We start from the raw sequence: 23,378 nt of genomic DNA, 5'->3' as shown, positions 1-23,378 counted from the left end.
TAATCGTTGCACACTGGCAGTGTGAGCGATCAAATTGTTAAATCCGTTTGCATAAATCGTCGAATCAATTTTTATACAAAACTGAATTCTCGTTCTTTTCGCAAAGTATTTTACGGTGCGTCGAAATGCGGATACACATTAAACAAAATATTTTAAAAATATTGCTGCTCATTTGTTGAGGGGTTTCATCGCAACCAAATATTTATGGACACTTGAAGCAGTATATTCTCGGAGCTGCTAAGCATTTCCCGGGGGTTCCTCGTTCGACGAATCCGCAAACACTTTAGCAGCGGGGACAGACAATATTCGAGGGTTCGTCGCGCGATGGAAATTGCCTCGTTTGAAGGGAGATAAAGGGAGGTGTTCGTAGAGTCGGCAGAACGCCGAAACAATACCACAAGTTATTAACGCGAGACGAGAAAAAAGTATCCGCGTTTCAGGCGCCCCTTGCCAAGGCTTTGTCCCGCGATTCTCACTTCGGGAAAGAGAGGATAAAAGCATGACTCTTCCCGATCCCACACAGTCCCCCGGGAGGGAAAAATTCGATCGAATATCTTTAGAAACGCTAGGAAACATTTTTTTAGCGTAATTCGCGGAGAAGAAGCAGCCATATTCTGATTAAAATATCTCGTTGACTACAAAATCGCCGATAATTAAGTTCCCCGTTGACGTGGGAGGATAACGTCGAAAGCGCACCGATTTAATTACACGCCGGCAAAAAGTTCGGAAGTTGGTCAACACGCGGCTCTGTGTGTGTTCCAATAAAGAAAAATATAATAAGCTCGAAGGGTAGAATGTAAAGGAACCGTGGTCGCCATTTCTGGCTGCTCCCCCTCCGTCGTCGGTGACCCGGTTGCGTTATTACGGGGAAGAAAAATGGCGGGTATTTGGCAGCGGTATCTATCCGGCTACGCGGCGAGTGTATTAAAGCGGATTAATGTACTCGCTCGATGTTTTAATTGTTTCCTCTCCGCGCCCCGATGTTTCAATCCTTTTATTGTTCCCGATGAATATCCGATTTTTCGCCGGAATTTTTACTGTTCTCATGGCGTCGCGCTGTTCCGATTGCAGGATGCAGGGACGACACGGTTCCACTTGCACCGGTTAAAATGAATCGCAGGGAGGACCCGCTGTTGCAGCAGCATCGCAACCGCTTGCTGCAATTGGCCGAGGCGACGAACATCAAGCCCGGCCGTGGAAGCGGGAAAAGACGCGGCCAGAGGCAGTCCCATGGCTTTGGACCCAGGTCAGTGTGCACGATTATCTATGGGGGTGTGCCACCTTAAAATACGAAAGCATATTAACAAGTACCGTATGCAACACGCGAATCGCAGGCTTTTCGCACTTCAAATTCACCTTTCTACAAATCAGATTCACCGTTCCACAGATCAAAGTCTCCCGCTTGCAAATCGAATTCATCTTCTGGCTGACTCAGGAGTAAACTAACACGATGCCACTTGGGTCCTGATCTGATTTCACGTTGAACAGTTGCACGAATCCTGTTAAACTTGTACTGGAAAGACACCAGTTTACTTGGCTTAAATATTTTTGTGCGATTTTTTAGTAGACTCCAAAAATTGGATCAAGATACTGTCGATAACGAATCCTGTTAAACTTGTACTGGAAAGACACCAGTTTACTTCGTTTAAATATTTTTGTCCAATTTTTTAGTAGACTCCAAAAATTGGATCAAGATAATGTGTTTTGAAGAATTCAAGCCTCTGCGAGGCACGCTATACTATTTCTACCACCATACTCTTCTGTGATGCACCTTCTATTGCAGAAGCTAATTTTCTTATTTTTCAACCTATCAACATTTGGTGAAAGTTGTTAACCATTCTGTTGCAAGAACTATCCCCAAAAACTGTCACAATTATTATACGTGTATAATATGTATAATAATACGTGTATATATAATTAATTTTTGTTACAATAATGTGAGGAAACAATGTATGAAAACTTGATTTGCAAAAGGGTGAATTTGGTCTACGAAAAGAAGAATTTGATTTCTGAGAAAGTGAATATGGTCAACAAAATGGTGAATTTCGAGTACAAAACATGTATGCTTTACGGAAAATTCATGATTAAATTGTAACGTGTGTGTGTGTGTGGACGTCGAAATAAGCCATAAAAATGTGCAGAACAATTTACCCGCAGGATTTCTGCATTGTTGAGAATTCAAGCATTCCAGCAATGGAATATGACTCCAGGAACGCGTCTGTTCATTACTCACTATTTCTACTTGCACAGGCAAGTAATAACTAGAAGACGCGGCGGATCCTCGTGCAACAAGAGCATATAAATGACCACAAAAGTATTTATCAAATACAAACTATACAACGTCGAGACAAGTAACATTTTGGCCAACATTCGTGCCGTGAAAGGGCTCGAAGAAAATTTTATAAATTTGCATAGAGTTGCGCAGTCTTTGCTTTCAAGTGGAAACGGTAAGTAACGATCAGACGCGTCTGCCAAACTTTAAAAGCCGAGTACCCCGTCGGCTATTAATCACACGGGAAATTATTGTTCCGGGCTTTCGACGAATTTCACGTTTCCCGATACGAGAGCGTTTTATCCCAGCGTGGATATTTTTAATTTATCGGCGATCACGCGCACGACACCGGCCGCTTTTGTCCGGGCGTACGATTTCCATTTGATTTTCATAAAATTGATTTCGAGATAAATGAAGAGCACCGCGGTAGCAGAGCTTGCGCGTGACCGAGAACTTTTGCCCTTCGTTTTCTCCGCTTTATTCTCTTTCGTCGAGCCCGTAAATGTTATTTACGTGTCACTCGGCGATCGAGAATATTACGCAAAAAAAAAACAACAATAACGGAGCACACACAGAGAGAGGCAACGCGAAACATGTCTACACGCGTATCACGTTTCTGCTTTGTCGCTCGCACGTATTCGTCTTCGTTACTGTCCCGGATGGAATAGATCCCAGGGCGGTCTGTTGTCGACATTTTTATTACCGGCCGACCGTTTCCTTCTTTTTTTCTTTTTTAATCGCCTTTGACGAATCGCGGCCTAGAGGAAGGGGGAATTTCGAAACCACCGGGAGACGGTAAGCTGTCCCGTGGCTTTCACCGCGGCTTGCATAATTAACCCTTTTAAACTGACATTACGCATGTCAGCGTGCGCTACGTTGCACTCGCCACGCGTTTTCCCGATCCGCCTCCTCCGCCCTTCTTTGTCCCTTCCTGCCTATTGTTTCCGCGACGTTTCCCCTCCGCTTTTCACCCTCTATCCCTTCGAGCGTCCTCCGATGGAAATTCTGTTCACACGGGGGACCCTCGACGGTTAATTTCTTGTTTTTGCTCCTCCATTTTTCGGACCATTGTGCCATTAGGTCGACCATTTAAATAATTTTCGGTGTCCATTAACGTACAGGATGTGTCCCGGTTGTTGTCGAAAATAGAAAGAAATTCTAGAGGAACGTTTCGTCCCGCAATACAATTTTTACGGATGTGCATTTTTACGGAGTTGCAAGGTGCAATTGCACTCGTTTTTTCAATATTGTTCCATGATTTTTGTTTACACGACTCGCGTTATTCTCGATGAAAAATTATTCTCAATAGAAACATTATTCGAGTAAATTATTTTTTAATTGACTTTCTTTCTTTTAAGTTCTTTCTTCAACCGAGTTGTAATTCGGCCCAGTTGCAAGCTACACCGTGTGTAAACAAATATTTGTTAGAAGATTGGCTGGTTTTCCAGAAGACAAGATTTTGAAAACCGGTTTTCAGAACAGTAGGTTCTTGCTGAGACCTGGAAAATAACGGAAAGCAATTTGAAACGAAACTGTTCAATTTTAACGGCGTTATGCGTTCCGAAACGACCGGGCCGAAACCGCGGGAACCCTCGGGATGACCCAATAGTTGCAAATAGCGGGTGGGACAGGGATATCGTATCGACGCGACGCGGCGAATTGGCTGAAAAAGAAATTGCTGGTTGGACTGTTTCAGTAATGGAGGGCCGAGCGCCGGGGGCCGCGTGACCCTGCAGGATATCGTCCGAAGCGATCCTGGATACACGCCAAACATCGAGCATTTAGTTTTTCCGGAGCGCAAGAGCAGCAATCCAAATTTGGCGAAAACAGCCGACGAATCTCCATCGAACAAATCCAAACCGAACGCGACCAGCTCGGGAAGGTCCAGGCTCGCCGAGGTCTTCTCCAGACATTACTCCAGGGGGTCCTCGCAGGACTCCACTGTCACGTCCAGGAAGAATCATTTGAACGTAAGTGATTGCATTCGGACAACCGTCAACACAAAACTCGAGGCACAAACATGGGCTACCCGTTTTATTGGATTTGGCATATTTTCTTCTAAATAAAACTTATTCGTCTAAATAACCACCATTGAAAGCAACACAATCTGTCAATGTACTAAAACTTTATGTATTCCGGCCAAAGTTAAATTTTTTCGATCGTTTGCGTTGATTGAAGAAGGTTTGCGTGCTCTAGTATGCACAGTAGAATCGGTCGGTCATGGCCAGACGCTGAATTCGAAACGAGAAAATGTTATTCCTTTTTCCCGACTTGTTTCTGCATTTAGAACCACTATCCTATCTTGTGCCATGATTTTGGAAACACCCTGCACGCATTTTATGCGAAAATAAATGCACAGTAGTACAACAAAAAATTGTTTAAGGGGACTGTGCACTTACTACCGCAGAAGGGTGTCACGCTCGAACCTTTGCACGCAATTATTTCCCAAACTATAGCTCACAAAAAATATTTCAAATCAAACTCACTCTGTATCGATGGAGATATCTCATGGTGATCATAAATCTCCTCTGGGTGGAATTTTGATCGGCTCTGAATGACCTTGAATGACCTTGGAAGTTAAAAGTCGTATACACCAGTGAATTCTTGATAGGCTACACGATTAACTGAATAGAAACATGCAGTTTCGTCTGAGGAAACAGAGGTCACATTGAGGGTCACCTTCAGGTGACCACCGTAAGGTGTTTCCATCGAAACAGAGTAAGTTCGATTCGAAATGTTTTGTACGACGAGCTACAGTGAATTCTCCATACATGTCAACAACACTATGTCGTGACCCCTCACGGGGTATACCCCTGCGGTAGTGGGGATAATTCCGCGACGTTAATCGTCCAGGCGTTGGCGACATATGAGCCGTTCAGTGCACACATCGATTAACTCCATAAAACAAAAAGTTGAGGAATGCGATGAAGTAATGTATATTGTTTTTTAAAATTCCTGTTACAATATAAATTCAAATATATAATGTAGAATGTATAAATACAGATATAGCTTTCATCTAACGGTATATAAAATTAATAAGAAAGAATAGCCAAAAAATAATCGTCGGTAATGTTACAGTTTTTATGTGACTGGTGGAGTTAATCGATTTGGCAACTGAAAAAAGTAATAAAGTTAAATTCAGTCTTTAAATTTTTAAGTTTTTTATTACAGAAAAAGTTAGTTATTATATATTTTTATTACAGCTTTTCCGTAAAAATGAATGTTGACAGTTCTGTTATAATATATTTTTTTTTTTATTAATTCGTAGCAGCTTTATTTTAGCAGCATTATTCTTTGGGATAATTCAGCAATATTATAAATAATGTCTTCTTCATCAGCTGTATGTGAGGATTCGTCATTTCGATTTGTTGTCAAGTTTTTATAGTAATCATGTTTAACAGGAGGAATGAATTTTAGCAGGTCCATCGTGTCTCTCCATTTTTCCCTTGTCACAGTTCTACCTTTAGGATATAATAAAGGCTGATCTATATTTTTCAAACTTTGCGGTCTACCTGCTACAGATTTTCTTATATTAATGGTTTTAAATTCTGTATCTTCATTATAGTCACATTTGAATTGTATGAGATGGGGGGTTTGGACCTTTCTAACTTTATCCAGCGTATTTTAAGCCAATTTACTGGAAGCCCTGTCACGGTTACATTTCTGTTAATGATTGACTGTTCTGAAGGTTTTGTTGACAAAAAATCTTGGTGGGTCATTTGGATTAAGCGTTGATGCACGGCCGGAACAGATACAGCGTTACTGAAACGATTTACATTAGAGTATGGAGTTAATCAAAATGGCTTCTGAAACAAATTACTTATTATTCAATGGCCAAAAAAATTTTGCCGTTTAATGGTGCTAATCATTATTATTCAGGAAAGTTATTATAAATATAAAAAGTCATGACTATACCAAGTGCTTTGACACTTAAATTTAAGATTTTTCAAACAGTGGAGTTAATCGATGTGTGCACAGAAAAATCACGGTATAGTTTCGGAGAGAATTGCGTGGAAAACTTCGAATGGGACACACCGCGTGTACAGTGATTTTAAAAAATGTTTCGACCGCGTTACACGGTAGCGTTACCGGTACTTCTTATCAGCGGCGCCAGTCGCATCAGTCGCGGCGATTAATCGCCGGATCCGATCGGCGCTTCAAAGCAAGAGGAGGCGGGGCTCTGGATCGACGGTCCCCGATTCCGGACAGATAGCCGCGGCGACTGGTTCTTCGCCGTGCCGCGACCAAAATAAAAATACTTTCATCGAAGGAGTTGCGCAGCCAGTCTCTCGCGCCTCGTCCGTATTTGGAAGTAGAAACAGCCGCTGCCTGCCAGCCGCTTGCGAGTGCCCCGAGCGAGCGAGCTCCGCTCGTCCCGTGACACGCTCGGCACCGCTCTTTCAAGAATACCTTTATGCAATCGACTCGGCCTTTCCGAACGGCCCGGCCTGTCGCATAAACAATACAGAACTCGGAGGAAGTCGCCTGCGCCTAGGAATGCTCCATGCTGATCGCCTGCATACAGTCAGACGCATAACCACTCCGTGCACTCTTCGAGTTTTATGCATTTTATACTAGTCTCGACCGTTTCAAAGCCGATCGGCGTCGTTAATAACAATTCGTTACTCGACGATAGAGTCGTGACCTTACACCGTGATCCAGTTGATTTCGGTATTAACACTAGGTTTACGGACCACTAAACATGACTATTTTACATTACTTTATGAAAATAACATGAATGTATCGATCAAAATTTGTAGCCATTTTTTTAATAATATACAGGGTGGTCCACGCAATTGTTTCAAGTTATAACGATATTTACCTTTCCAACATAGTCATGAAGTGTTTGAGTATCTTCTTCGATAAAGACATTTTTTGAAAATATCTCGAGATCTAATAATTTTTTTGCCATGGTACCCTAATCATTTTTTACGTAGAATGAAAGGAAGAATCGATCTATGCAAAAAATATGCATTTCTATTTAAAGAAATGATGCAATTGTTAATTGCACATGCACTGCTGCATCTGAAAAAAATTTAAAGGCCTACAGATGCAGTGCTCTTCGAACCATTTATCTTTCTCCTTTATCATTTTTTCGTAAATGCAATAATATTTGCTTGAAAGAATTGCGTGGACCACCCTGTATACCCAAAGAAATCAATTTGTTAAATAATCTCAATATTCGCAGTTTAAAAATATTAGAATCCGTCATTTTGACGGGTCCCGTAAATCTAGTATTAATAGATTCTTTTGCTAGGTTAACCTAGATTCCGTGTGAGGCGAGAATCGTGTGTGTTGGTATTGATCGCTGTATCGTACTTGTACTGTTGTATTATACTAAATACTGAACGATGCTCGATGGGTAGTACTAGCACAGAGTTAAATATTTATTGGAATTAAATTGACATTCCGAATTTAGGTGTGACATGTCACAACTTTTTTTTTTCTAACCCTCCAAGTTCTAGGCCTAAGTCGTTTCCGACCCAGCCCGATATTTCGTTTTCTTTCGATATAAGGCGACGGCTCGGCTTTCGACGTATTTCGGATGGAGAATAAAATAAAATTCGAGACAGAAAGCGTCGACTTGTTTCGGAGTAAAATCGTTCTTCGGAAAGTGTTCTTACGGGACAATGATTACAGGTAACAAAAGTTCCGTGCGAACAACTTTCGAAGTTCCCGGAGAGTATAACATTTTCTCGACAAAAGTTCCCGAGGAATATTTCGAAACAAAACGTCGAAGTTTGAGCAGAATTTTTATAATTGTCGAAATGATAAAAGGGGGATGTTCCCTTTCTGTTTACCACAGCATCTTGCTTCTAACGACTGCAACTATATTTTTTATTAAATGTCTCGTGTGTTGCGAACGGACATGTTCGTAAAAGTGTTCTTACAGCTCGCTTTCTAAGTATTCGAAGTCAGGATTCTCTTGGTCGTAGAACAATACGGATCGGGATAAACGGTTTTCCTCTTGAAAGCCGTCGGCGATGGCGAAACGCGTCGTGTTCGGTGTGCCGAGTCAGATGAATGTCACCGGGAGCGATTAATTAAGGCAAAGAAAAAGGTCTAGTACCACAAGCCCAGTTCTCCCGATGTTCCTCAAACCCGAAGACTCGAATCTCGGATTCGATGGTCGAACAGAGGAAAGAGGAAAGGAGAGGTTGAAAAAAGAGAAGGAAAAACGAAAACAGGAAATCGAATGGAAAAACGAGACCGATGGGAAACCGCAAAGCATCCGTCCGTGCCGAATCGATTAGCCGGCTCGTCAAAGGAATAATTGAAAATGCAGAAGAAGAAGAAATGCCAAGTGCATCGGCGTCGGCTTTAACCGCGGCGAGACTATCGCGTTAAGGGGCTATCGATTACAGGATCCTATTGTGAACGAGTCTCGCTCGAGTTACCCAAGGGAAAACATCATTAGAATATCCTTGACAGCGCTCGACTGCAAAGGAGTTCCACGGAAAGCGGTTTACTCTTCTACGTTAGTGAAAAAATTGATTAATCGAATGTTGTTTCGACGTGCGGTGGGTATACAAAGATGGGATACTGTTTGCAGAGTCGTGAAATCATTTTGTTTCGAACAAACGGTCTGCACACGACTTCAAACGTTTCGAGCACTGTTTCTAGATAACCAGAGGTCAGGAGGTTCAAATAGGGAATATTTGAAGAAGGGGGCGACTAACCCTCTTCTCGCCCTTTCTCGCCCTTTCCAAGTACCGATGTTCCCCGAACACTCGACGTGTTGTATACAAAGGACGCCCAATTCTCTCGAGAAGATAGCCTGTACGATGCAGCCTAAACGCGAAACTATACTGAACCAAGCATCCGCAATAATCTCCACGGATTTCCTCACCTTGGATTATCACCTGTATCATTTTCATCGATTTTCGCAGTTTGAAAAGTTCGAACCAAGTTCAACCTTTGTCCCACTTCCTATTGATTCGTCGCTTATGTTCGTTAGAATATATCCACTCGCTCGATCAAGATTATATCGAACTAGTAACCGAGCCTTTATCATAATCCCCGTTAAGCCGCAGTTAGGTCTTGTAGCTACAGATATCCTGGAAGGTTAAGTGCAGCAATTATTAATCAACTTGTCTCCATTGTAGCGCGGGAAGCTTACAACTCGATATCCGTTTAATTTACTTCGATGTGCACCGTTCTGCTCAGATTAACCAAAAAACGATATCTTTCCTTCGTAGAAAATTTTCTTTCAGAAGCACACGAATTAATTGAACATCAGTTTGCAATAGTTGTTTGCCGAGTCGGTTTGCTAAGCTGTACGTCAACTTGCTCGGAGATATTAATGCTCGCATTGCCCGGACAATGCGCAAAGATTAATCGCTCCTTCAGAGGAGGAAACTGTACTTAGCACCGTTTTCGTATAGTCAAACCGAGCGCAGCTGTGACAGTTCTAACGCGCATGTCCATTGCAAAGGTAGAAGAACAGATCTCTCGGCTATCCTCTTCGTTTCTAAGCCATTCTCTCGCTGTTCACCAAAAGTCTCTCCCTGCATACTATCATCCGTGTTTAGTATACCGTGTCCCGGGGAACTTCTAAGGCCAAGAGATTAGAAAGTACCGAGGGTTTCGGTAACGAACCATCGCAATCATGATCGACGTATCAAACGCTAAGCGCCTAACCGCTTGTACTCGTATTTCTGCAATTTCCTAGCTTAGGATACATGTTTCCGCACGTCGTGAAAATTGATTTCTAAAAGCTCAATGTGGTGTAAAAATGGCAGAATTTCAAAAATCGTTGAATTTTGGATCTAATACTAAACGAGTACAGTGACTTCTCTCGATATATGTCAACAACGCGGGTCTTACCAGCGTCGTGTATCGTCCAGGAGACGTACCCGTGTTATGTTTACACTCCTCGTCATCCGAGGCATCTCGATTGGGGATAATTCCGCGACGTTTATCATCGAGACCTTGGCGACATATAAAGAGAAATCACTGTATTTTCATTAGTGAATGACATGTGAACTAGCGAAGAAACCCAGTTAAAAATCGAAACACTGAATGTATGCTTTTATACCGAATGCAACTTCGACACGAATTGAAAATTGACATTTCACAATTTTCATGTGAAATTTTTCTTTAACCCTTTGCCCTCGAGCGGCGCCGATACGGCGCCCGCCAGATTTGAATCGGATTCAAAATCAAAGAACTTTCGATAGAAATGAGGTAGAGTGATGAAATTTTTTTTAAATTAAAGCTGAAACTTTGTAGAATATGGGAAAAATAAAGAGATTATGGTACGAACCTTTTTTAACCTTGAGAAAATTCGTTAAACTTGTACAATTTCAAGAAAATTGTGGTTTTTCCAACACCACGCGCGGAAAAATTTTTTTTTAACATGCTATACATCATTTCCCATAGATTTTTTCACGCTGATTTCAAATCTGGTCTCAAAATTTGTCTACGACGTCAGGATTTTGCAAGAAATAGATTTTTGTGACAAAAACTAATGAAATCATTTCTATCGAAAGTTCTTTGATTTTGAATCCGTTTTCGTCCAAATTGCCCACTGTGCGACGCTGCTGCGGCGTTACAGTCTTTTTTTTTTTGGGTCATGGAAAGTTGCCACATCAATTCTTACCTTCTCTACAAACAAGAGAAGACTAAAAAAGGGAAAAAGCCACTGAGCCATTTGCAATTTTTAAAAACACTTGTCGAGCAATTGAGAGGAACATATCGCCAGCATCGTGAGCAAGCGTCTACGTCGCATTCTGATGACATCAGATTCAATGGAAAGCTGCACCTAGTACTGAAAGGGCCGGAAAGGGACTGTAAGGTTTGCTCTGACCGTAATACGCCTGGAGGTAGGCGGGAAGTAACATATTATTGCGATACGTGTCCTGATAAACCTAGGATGCGTCTTGGGCATTGTTTTACGAAATATCATACAAAAACTAATTACAGAGTATAATATTTCTCAAATTTTGTTGTTTTGCATATAAAAACAAATAAATTGGTGAAATTTTATTATTTGTATACGTTTGTTTGTTTGTTTATAAATGATTTTAAAGTACTTGTAAAATGTTTCCCTAATTTCGCCGAAATCGTCTCGAGTTGCTGGTTTGCGCAACCGAAAAAGGCCTCGAGTGTGCAAAGGGTTAAATGTGAAACAATTCCCTAGTCGCCCTTTATTTTCTCCAGGAAAACATGATACGGCCCGGTCATTTCGCTGATGGAGTTTGATGGATTTCCCGATGGAATGATTGAAGAATGACGGGAGATTGTGATTGCAGAGCACGTCGCTGGACAGCGGAGGCGCCGGGCCCCATCAGACAGGAGGATCCGGAGGTGGCAATGTGGCGACGAGAAGCGGCGGGCGCCGTTGGCTGTCGCAGAGCTCGCAGTCCTCGAGCAGGCAACATTCGGCCGAGGACGGGGTCCGTGGGGGCAACGTGGGCGTCATAGGGCCCGTTTCGTCCTCGTCCTCGAGCCAGGCCCCTGCTCCCGCCCTGCCGCCACGTAGAGTCAGTCCGGCCGCGGATTCAACCGACATCTCGAACACCGCCACCGGCTCCCGCGGCGACAGGTAACGCGCGCGCGATTCTCTTCCGCCTTTTTTCCTGCAAGGCAGGCTCGTACAGGGTCGTACAGTGGTCTACCAGCCAGCACCAGTGTCCTACAACATCCACCGGCAGGAAAACCACCCGAGAGTTTCCGCCGCATAGTTCTCCGCCGCTACTTTTCACCTCCGTCGGTCGTGTTTCTAACTCGGTTTTAACGAGTCCCTCTCGCGATTTGCATCCCGCGCGAACATTTTTAATTACGTGCTCGTATTGTTCCGTGGCCCTGTGTGTCTGTGCTTCGCTGCTGTCAGTTCTACACCAAAGTGTTCGAACCGAGCATCCTTACCAAGGAGCTCCGTCTACGGTGGCATGATCTCGGGTTTTGTGCGTTCATTTTTGTCATCGACCACGATGGTAACGCACTATCTCGTCACAGCGCTAGGTTACGCTCGCACCCCCACTCTACGCGCGCTTCTTTGATGCTCCGAGCGTTTGGCATTCTGATTATGTGATTGGAAACTGTGTTGGGTGTTTTCTACATCTGGGAAAAGCCACGGAGAGGACACGGTTTTCCGGATTTAGAGATCAACGGGGAGGGGGGTACTTGTATCTCAACACTAGGTTTACAGGACGGATTCTAATATTTTTAATTTACGGTTATTGAGATTGTGAAGATCCACCTACGTGGAATTAGTCAACAAGTTTGATTCTTTAGGTATATGTTAGCTAAAAAATGGCTAGAAAACTTGAGTAGACACATTCTTCTCGTTTTTATAAAGTAATGTAAAATATTCACTTTTAGTGCTCCGTAAACCTAGTGTTTAGGCTCTTATTGTTTGGATATTTGAGTGTTTGGATTACTCGTTATAACTCGAAACTCGAGCTGAGATCCGGATCCGAGTATCAGGGCACATACTGTCCGGATATCCGGGTATCTCATTTATAGATTAGTAAGAGCCCCTTAATTAGTGTTCCTTCTCGATTTTATAAATGATTATTTCTCATTTCTCGAGAAAAATTCCACTATTTCTTGACAAATTTAAATTTAGGAAAATTCTTATGAATCTCATCTATTTTATAACATATAAATTCTTATTCAAAATGATTCTACATTAGACTCATTATGCTTCTTAACACTAGATTTACGGGACCCGTCAAAATGACGGATTCTAATATTTTTAATTCACGAATATTGAGATTGCAAACATGGATCCATCAGGAATTATTTCACAAACTGATTTCTCTAGGTATATATTATTTAAAAAATGGCTACAGATTCTGATAGATATATTCATGTCATTTTCATAAGGAAATGTAAAATAGTCATTTTTAGTGCTCCGTAAACCTAGCGTTAAGAAGTCATTTCAAAACAAAAGCGTAACGTTTCCCTATATAAAAGTTTGGTAAAATTTTCCCAATATTTTTTATTTTATTAAAAATGCTCGAGAATTCTCGAGAAACATAGTCTTATTTCTCATTTCTCGAGAAATGAAAAATGTTGAGAAATCAGGAACACTACCCTTATATATTCATGTTATTTTTATAAGGAAATGTGAAATAGTCATTTTTAGTGCTCCGTAAACCTAGCGTTAAGAAGTCATTTCAAAACAAAAGCGTAACGTTTCACTTTACAAACGTTTGGTAAAATTTTCCCAATATTTTTTATTTTATTAAAAATTCTCGAGAATTCTCGACAAACATAGTCTTATTTCTCGTTTCTCGAGAAATGAAAAATGTTGAGAAATCAGGAACACTACCCTTAATTCGATGTCACCGGGTTTCCGCATATTTGCAGAATAAAAATTCCGAGGATGGATCGAACCGTTTTGACGAGCCACGGGACGATTTCCCGGTTCTCTCTCGGATCTTTTACGTGGGCACGACGAGACGGAGTTTCACTGTTATCCAGCGGTACGGTCTGGCCAAAAAAGGTCGGGACAGGCCTAGACAAATAAGCAACAGCGAAATCGGGCTGGATCGTGTGCCGTCGCGTCGACGAGAGACCATTCGTTCCGTGGGAGATCGACGTCGCAAAAACGATCCGGTTCGTCGCTCCCGGGATTAATACCCGGGGTACCCCGGCGCTGATATCGATCAGGGCAAAAAGAGAATTAATTCGATCGTTGCGTGGTTTACGTCTGCTCTCTCCCGCTACCGGGGCGTTCGCTTTTTGCCGTCTTCCGAGGACGGTTACACGCGATGTAACTTTCATGAAGCTGAATGAAAGGACGGGGGACCGCTCTTCCTGCAACGCCAGCTTCCCCGCGGAGCGTAACTTGTTTACACGCGCGAATGCAAAATTCAACGGCTGGGGGGAAGCGAACGGAGTACAGCGAGCACCGATGCCTCCTAGAACTCTTCCCGTGGCCGTATACGGTTAATTAGTTGCCTCCGATCATTTTTACCGCTCTCACGGGGGGCATCATGAAAAAGCAATCAGCTTGTTTCCCTTCAAATATATTGGGTTGAGCAATAGGCGCGTCTCTAGGCGAAAGAGAAATGCCGCGCTGTTCGCGGATGCTAGGCGATCGGCAAGAAGAGATGCGATAATAGTAATCGTTTCTTCTTGCTGGTTGCGGCGGCTGTCAGCGTTTTTGCCGTCCGCTGCCGAAGAAAAATAATTGCGCCCGGAGCAGCCGAGATTAGAGATCAATGACAATGCGAAACGAAAAACTTACAATTAGTGCACAGCCTGCTGAACTTTAACCGAGTTGGGAAAGGGACCCAATTACTGTGGGGGTACCAATTACTCTGCTGCTATGTTAATTACGCCTATTTCTAAAGCATAATGAACATCAGAAAAGAGAAAATTAGTTAATATATCTCTTTTTTAATATTCGTTGTGCTTTAAAAATAAGTTTAATTAATATAGTAGCACAGTAATTGGGTCCCTTACCCTGTATGTTACAAGTTGTTCAATTCTACTTTACTGCGTGGTCGTTCTCTGCAAATATTCTTGTCGCTTTATTTTTCTTATTTATTTTAGACTGTGCAGATTGTGGCATTGTGTAATACGGTACTTTTGCAACAAAATTGTATTTTACCACGGATATAATGTTGCACATGGAAAATTCCTTATTTCGAGTTCGCCTGCATAATTTCGAAAATTGTCGACACGTTTCCGTCAGCTGAGGACAATAGTTCAACCCCATCTTCGAGGGCAATTTTTACCCTCTGAGTATGCATGTTAAAAAATAGGACACCCGACAGATGTTCCTTGAAGTTCCAATAACAAATAAATTTTTAAAAGCGTACCTTAGTAAACGAGGTCACCTGGTTATAACATATAACATCGTACCTACAATAACAAATAAGAAATTCGAAACAGTCTTTTTCTTTTGACTTTCATTTATTCAATATCTCAACCATAGGATTACAGTTCATTACTTGAAATTAGAACAATGTAAATTTTAGAAGATTCTGTTCTAATTAGAGAATCTGTCGAAAATCGTCGATTCAGTGTGCCAATTCTTCTCGAAGCCACCGTACATTCCATTGGGATCGAAATGGGATTAAAATGGCGGATCTTTATGCAAAATAAAAATTGTCCGCATTAATTGGAACAAACGGAAACTGCATAGATTCCTCCTCACAACGTCAGATTCTCCCGAAAGTTCGTTTCGTTTTCGCTGAATGCACACAATGCAAATTCTTCTAGGAAAGCAATAATGAAACATTCACGAACAAATAAACGCGTGTTATCTAACAATATGAAACATTTGGGACAACCTAATAATTTCGTCAAGTCACAGGCAATATAGCATTTTATTTTTAAAATCGTCTTATATTCGCACTGTTGTCCGTTTCGCCTAGCCACTTTTAGTCACGAACGCATAAAAATCGGCCGTCTAGTTGTATTATTGTTTGTAGAAAATTCCATGTTGGCGAAACCACAGTTAGAGAACAAATCCAGCCGGAACGATCGATCGAAATTTCGGATCCGTTAGCCGAGTGGGAGAGTCGCGCGAACCCGCGAGGTTTAATGCGGCCGCGGAATGACAGTGCATCGATCCCCGGTGACGGCGTGATGTTCGAAGTGACACACGGTGTCTAATTTAACGCGCGAGAGTGATTTTAATCCAACTGTGAAAACCGGTGGGGGAGCCCCAGCCACCCTGCGAGCGATGTCCGCTAAAAGGTAAATATAATTCATCGGGAACAGACGTATCGGCGCAGGCCGATCGGGACGCTGCCCGAAATAGGGACACGCTCGTCGCTCGCGACAGCCAAACTGAAACAAATTATACGATAATGTATTCGGGGACTGTATCTCCGTCTACGTCTGGCTGCAAATAGCCTCTCGACACCGGCGGAAGAGAGTCTCCTCTCGTCTCTCCGTCCTCTTGTTACGCTGAAAATAAAACAGCCCCGAGAACCCGATGCGATCGGGTCTTCGCATCGAATCGAAATCGATTAAAGTTAATTGAACCGCGGCCCGTCGCTTCTACGTATACGCTATAATTATGTCCCCGATTTTTTTAAATAAAAACTCAATACCTTACTTGAACCGAACAACCCACCGCGGACGCGGCCTCCTCGGCAGAATTTATTTCGTCGACGGAACAACGGAAGTTCCTTTTTCTATCGGCCACAATTTGTTATAATCGCTGCCGTTCGAACCGATCTAACGACTTCTCGCGGACGTGCATTTTTACGGTGCAATTCAAATCAAATTCGATGGGACGAAAACCGTGTTGGATTCCTTCGGATATTTTGTTCTCGAAGATTCTAAATATTCAGAGCAAATGATCAGAAAGTGCCGATTTCTACAATTACACGTTTAACACTTTGATTCGCAGTTCTTAAGCGGAAGTTCACGCGTCTCAACGCCGTGCTATTTTCACGAACGGAAACGTAACACAATTCGTCAAATTCTCCTTTTCTGCCCCGCTGCAGTTCAAAGAAGACGAAAACAGTGTTGGATTCTTCGGATATTTTGTTCTCGAAGATTCTAAATATTAAGAGCAAATGAACAGAAAGTACCGATTTCTACAATTACACGTTTAACACTTTGATTCGCAGTTCTTAAGCGGAAGTTCACGCGTCTCAACTACTTTCTAATCAACTACTTTCAGGAACGGAAACGTATCAAGGAAATCTCGTCGTCCCGAAGACCTCGTAGTCGACTTATTAAGTTCTCGAGCGTCTAATCTCGAAATGAATCGAGTCATTTGTAAGATTGGAATTTCATTTGTTCGAATGTCTCGGCCGTTCGCCGATCCGAATCTTGCCAACAATTCCATTTCCGCGGCTGCTCCTTCTTTTATGAATCATTGCCGCGTCGGGGATGTTATACCGTTCCTCCCTTCTTTCCTCGCATCGCCGACTACATTTACCAAGATTCATTAACGATAAACGTCGCAGGGACGTCCGTAAATTACCGAACCGTCGCGTCGCGCCGTCACGTTGACACACCGTGAGACTAGGCAGTCGCTGAAACAGATTTCATTTCGAAAAACCCAGTCAGACGCTCGAAACGATCCAGTGCGACGCTCGAAATGATCCAGGATTTATATTCCGTCCGCGAGCTGTGCGAAAATGTATTCTATTCTCCTCGAATGAGATCAACGCTTTGATACTGGAACACGGAATTTCTTACATCGACCGCTCTGTCGTAGACTGTATAATAAATGCCTTCGATATTGTTATTAACCTTTTGCACTCGAAGCTATTTTCACTCCAACACGAAACATTTCTCCCGACCTAGAATATTTCCCTTCTACATATATTTTTTCATGCTGTACATACGAAAATGGTGCAATTTATTCGTACAGTACTGAAATGTTTAGTAATTTATTAAATACATTAAATACGTTGAAAACATTTTGAATAATGATACTGCAATTTTTAGTGGCGCCTTGCAGTCGCCATTCGAGTGCTAAGGGTTAATACGCGTCACAGTCTCAGGTGAAAGCTTTCTCGCGGTGCTTTCGATGCTAACAGCACCTGACTGCTAAAAATGTGCCATTTCTCCTCTTTTATTTTACCAGCTGATCTACTAGTATGTTAGCAATTAAGAATTATTTCGTTGTGCATTCGTAAGCAATTTATTCCGCAATGATACCAAGAGCACAAGATTAAGAACATTATGCAATCGAGAGACTTTTATATTATCCATGCACTGTTTTAACGACCATTTTACCATTTTTATTTCAATAACAATTTTACCTGCAATTCTAGTCACCTGGTACATTTTCATTCGAGTTTTAGATGATCAAGAGAACTTGATAGAGATAGAGAGAACTTTTTACCAATTCTTTTTATTTATAAATTAGTTCTCTGTAGTATTTAGAACGTACAAGCTGAAACATCCGAAAATCGATTTCTGTTGCATCGCAGCGCCTCGACTACAAATGTTTATCACCCTTATCAGTTTCCCATTTATCGCGCGAGCCAGCGAGGATAAGACAATTCATTGGCCGGCGTTGGTGACGATTTACCAGAACGAAGGTGCGCGCGAGGATGTTTATTTCCGAGCGGAATTTATTTTGCGAAATCGTCGGCGGGGCTGTACCGTGACTCGTGCTTTACCAGCGTGCATCGCGTTGCACCGCGCTGCACCGCGCTGCACCGCGCTGCACCGAGCGGTTTCCGTGTCGCATGTCGGCGAGAGGAAGAGGTTCCGCGTCTCTATGAGCATTCCGCGGCAAGATGGATGCAACGTCGTCCTCGTTTCCCAGCGTTCTTTCCCCTCCCCCCTCGCGACATCTTTATTTGCTTCTCTTCTGTGTCTCGCGATACCTATATCGCCGGCCACGTAGACCCGATGAATATTTATACAGCGAGATAGTACCGCACCCAGGGAGGAAAGCGGTGCATCCAGGTTGCAACGGTGCAACAACCTTCTCAAATCGAGTTCAACCAATGCGAACCGTGGCTATCGTGCTCCCACCCCCGCCGATCCGCCAGGCTAGAGAAACACGTCTGAAATTTTCGATCAACACGTCACCAAATAAATTACTTTGACTTTACGGAATTGTTCGGGCCGCCGAGTCGAGAGTCGAAGTGTTAATCGAGCTGCTCAAAGGCCCAATAGATCAACCCTTTGATATTTTCCTGGCACAACTAACCCTTTGCACTCGAAGCTGTTTCAACTCCAAAACAAAACATTTCTTCCAACCTTGAAAATTACCCTTCTATATATTTTTTTTCGTGTTGAACATACGAAAATGGCGCAATTTACTCCTGCAACACTGAAATGTTTAGTAATTTATTAAATACACACAAATTTAGTAATGCAACAAATATTTTGAATAATGATACAGCAATTTTTAGTGGCGCCTTACAGTCGCCATTCGAGTGCCAAGGGCTAAGTTATAGCTTTAAACTTGGAAAATACTTTGTAAAATAATAGGGAACCGTTTCGTTCGTTTTCTCTAGGTTCGCATCGGGACCTAGGGATCCTTATTTGGCGAAATTAGTCGATTTGGCAAAACAGAGGCTCTGTTATTCGTTTTATTATTGATTCTTTGCGCGTGGTCGCTGTGTGCCGTTTAATCCGTGCTGATACGACACCAAATCATTTTTCCAGGGGCGCAAACGTCTCGATACTGCATTTACGGAGCACTTCGGATCCGTGGGAAGTGGGTTCCCAAGGATCCGCGTACAGCGTCGGCAGCAATAAAAGCCAAAGCAGCGGCAGGGGAAAACCGAGCGGGAGCACGCGAGGCTCGTACACACGTGGCACATCGATACCATCGTTGAAACGTCACGACACCACGGCGTCGATATCGTCGAGCTCGAGCTTGAAACAGCACCGACAGGACAGCCACGGGCAGGCAAGTTAAACAATCCGACTGCAAAAAAGAAAAAAACACCGACACACACGCGTTAAAATTTCCAAACTCTCGGAAATGAGTTCCGGGACCTCAATTTTCCGCTCCCGAAACTAGAAAATCGCGCGTCGAATTTGTTCTTGACCGACTCTCCGCGTTTCTCTTGGACGCGAACCAGCGTCGTTAAAAGTTCCGACGCCTCTTATCGGGCTAGATCTCTGACCAAGTATCAAAATTCGCCGGTCCTCGTTAAAAAGTTCCGCGACTCTTTCCGAGGTGATTCGGAGACTTGCAGCACCTCGCGATTAGGCTCGAGTAGAATATCCAAGTAAATTAGTGATTATAGTGATGAAGCAGTCAGTGATAAAAAAAGAACATTTTATGATCATACATTCACATTTCAACTGTTCAGGAAACCGTCACATAAATTATACTTTAGAAGTACTAAACGATTATAGACAGTAGTGATGAAACTATAGTCAGTGATAAAAAAAGGACACTTTATGATCATACATTCACATTTTATGAATATAAGTTTCAGAACGTTAGAAACGCGAGTATATGGTTGTTCTTGACGAGTCAGAACTGTTCAGGAAACCGTTACATAAATTATACTTCAGAAGTACTAAACAATTATAGACAGTAGTGATGAAACTGTAGTCAGTGATAAAAAAAGGACATTTTATGATCATACATTCACATTTCAACTGTTCAGGAAACCGTCACATAAATTATACTTCAGAAGTACTAAACAATTATAGACAGTAGTGATGAAATTATAGTCAGTGATAAAAAAAAGACATTTTATGATCATACATTCACATTTTATAAATATAAGTTTCGGAACGTTAGAAACGCGAGTATTTGGTTATTCTTGACGAATCAGAACTGTCCAGGAAACCGTTACATAAATTATACTTTAGAAGTACTAAACGATTATAGACAGTAGTGTTGAAACTATAGTCAGTGATAAGAAAAGGACACTTTATGATCATACATTCACATTTTATGAATATAAGTTTCAGAACGTTAGAAACGCGAGTATATGGTTGTTCTTGACGAGTCAGAACTGTTCAGGAAACCGTTACATAAATTATACTTCAGAAGTACTAAACAATTATAGACAGTAGTGATGAAACTGTAGTCAGTGATAAAAAAAGGACATTTTATGATCATACATTCACATTTCAACTGTTCAGGAAACCGTCACATAAATTATACTTCAGAAGTACTAAACAATTATAGACAGTAGTGATGAAATTATAGTCAGTGATAAAAAAAAAGACATTTTATGATCATACATTCACATTTCAACTGTTCAGGAAACCGTCACATAAATTATACTTCAGAAGTACTAAACAATTATAGACAGTAGTGATGAAATTATAGTCAGTGATAAAAAAAAGACATTTTATGATCATACATTCACATTTTATAAATATAAGTTTCGGAACGTTAGAAACGCGAGTATTTGGTTATTCTTGACGAATCAGAACTGTCCAGGAAACCGTTACATAAATTATACTTTAGAAGTACTAAACGATTATAGACAGTAGTGTTGAAACTATAGTCAGTGATAAGAAAAAGACATTTTATGATCATGCATTTACATTTTATAAATTTCAGAACATTAGAAACGCGAGTATTTGGTTGTTCTTGACGAGTCAGAACTGTCCAGGAAACCGTTACATAAATTATACTTTAGAAGTACTAAACGATTATAGACAGTAGTGATGAAACTATAGTCAGTGATAAAAAAAAAGACATTTTACGAATATAAATTCCAGAACATTAGAAACGCGAGTATTTGGAGTTATGTTAATCTTGACGAGTCAGAACTGTTCAGAAAACCGTTCCATAAATTATACTTTAGAAGCACTAAAAGAAAACCATTAAATCTAATACGATCTCTATAACAAAGTTCCAAAAAGTTTTTTCATCTCTATGTGTCCGCCACAGTAATTAGCACAGTAGCGCTCGGATAAAATGAGTTAGGGTATTCATCCTCTATCCTTGTCTACTTGGCCAAACGGAAGGGCATCGACAAGTGAATTCCAAGGAAAGAGTGGGTCCGACTGTGTAAATTTAACCGAGCAGGTCTCGGTGTTGTTTAACCGAGCGCTACTGTACATTCGAAATCGTCGTTTTCCACTCGTGATTTACCAAATCGTCCGATCTTTCGGTCGGCCGGTCTAGCACGAATTTAGACCCATCGTCGAATTTGCGGACAGGTGACGGGCTCTCGGCGTCGAGAATCCTCGAATTCGTTCCTGTCCGGCAACAGCGGCACGTCGGGGGAGCTCTTCATCAGCGGCGACTGCGGCCGCGAACTGTCGCCGGTGCGATGGTGCGACAGAGAGGTGGACGGCGTCTATCTGGGTCGATCGGGCTGGGTGCAGGTGCAGCAGCGTTCGTTGGACGAGAATCGGCGGATAAGCTACGAGAGCAACCTGGTCACTGCGACCACCGGCACTTTGCCGTTGCCGCGACGTGTCGCCGTCAAATTGGCGAACTACCATTGCAACAGCGAGCCCGGAAAATGTCCTCAGGAGTTCTCCCGAGTGGACAATCAACGGCCGGACTACCTGGCGCTGCACGGCCAGGACTTCGAGTCGGTAGGGAGCAGCGCTTGCACGTCCCCCCATAGCATCCCGGAGTCGTACTCGCCGCCGTCGATCACGCCGATCATATCGCCTCCGCCGGCGTTCCAGGACGTGGTCGGGAAAAAGCCCTCGGCGAGACGCACGTCCGGTCGCGGCCACTATGGCAAGGCTCCGTTTTTGCCGCGGTCGAACGCCATCGTCGACAGCGACATCATCAGCCCGCCCCCGTCGCCGCCGCACCAGATCAACTGGAGCTCCTTGCCATCTTCGTCTCGGAAGTCGTCGAGCACGCCCTCCAGACTTCGGAGACAGAACACCAACAGTCAACAACAGCAGCAGCAACAACAACAACAGCAACAGCAACAGCAACAATATCGGATGGCGCAAGCTAAATCCTTAGAGGATCCATCGTCCTCCAGAAGGACGCAGTTCATTCAACGCTACATGGAGTCCTCGAGCTCCTCGTCGTCTTCGCTGGGCTTCAGGAGCCTGGACAGCTGCGTGCAAAGGTCCACCATGCCGAGATTGTCGGAGAACACGGACTCCTCGGTCGAAGGGTACGACGACGGCGACGACGAGGACGACAATCCCAGCTCGTCCTTGAACCTGAGCCTGGTCTCGTCGTCCATCATAGCGCTGAACTCGTCGAACGAGTCGCTCTTGGCGAACGGGGAGAGGATCTCGCCGAACAGGCAAACCCGTTATCACAGAACTCAGCAGGGATTGAGGAGGTCGCCCGGATCCACGGAATCCGGGAAACAATTGTCGTTCAACTCGCCGTCGTCGTCCTCGTCCTCGTCCTCGAGCAGCGCCGAGCGACAGGCCAGATCGCCGACGCCGAATCATTTTCGACGCGGAAACGCCGCCAGGCAACACCAGAGCGCCAGGACGACCCAAGTGTCCCCGGAATCGCATCAGTCCCGAGTCAGGAGATCCAGGAGTCTTCAATTACCCGAGAAGAGGTCCCCCGGAGCGCAGGCGCCGAACAGGGATCACCCGAGAGAGCCTAACGAGCCACATAGAGTCGTCGTGAAAATTCCCAATGACCGGGGAGTCGACAGGAAACGCCACACGCTTCAGAACAGTACGTACTCCTCATGTTTGTTAGCTAGACCGAGGATACTCCTTCAAAATCAACATTTTCTAAATCGCTTGCAAGAGGCAAGAAATAATTTCATACAATACAGATAATTGGAACAAGTTC

General features: G+C 43.0%; 1 protein-coding gene across 1 annotated transcript in view; it reads left to right on the top strand.

Moving 5' to 3' along the window:
* Positions 1-23,378, top strand: part of Rhogef3 (Rho guanine nucleotide exchange factor 3) — a 255,046-nt gene that overhangs the window by 57,361 nt on the left and 174,307 nt on the right. Inside the window, exons 2-6 of the mRNA XM_076787374.1 lie at positions 1,072-1,246; positions 3,969-4,242; positions 11,527-11,819; positions 19,328-19,574; positions 21,803-23,258. Coding sequence (XP_076643489.1) covers positions 1,072-1,246; positions 3,969-4,242; positions 11,527-11,819; positions 19,328-19,574; positions 21,803-23,258 — 2,445 coding nt within the window. The remainder of the gene's footprint in view (positions 1-1,071; positions 1,247-3,968; positions 4,243-11,526; positions 11,820-19,327; positions 19,575-21,802; positions 23,259-23,378) is intronic.

The sequence above is a fragment of the Halictus rubicundus genome, chromosome 4 (genome assembly GCF_050948215.1).
Source record: "Halictus rubicundus isolate RS-2024b chromosome 4, iyHalRubi1_principal, whole genome shotgun sequence".
Taxonomy (NCBI): domain Eukaryota; kingdom Metazoa; phylum Arthropoda; class Insecta; order Hymenoptera; family Halictidae; genus Halictus; species Halictus rubicundus.
Note: the sequence above shows the minus strand (reverse complement) of the source record. Positions and strands in the feature narration are given on the sequence as shown.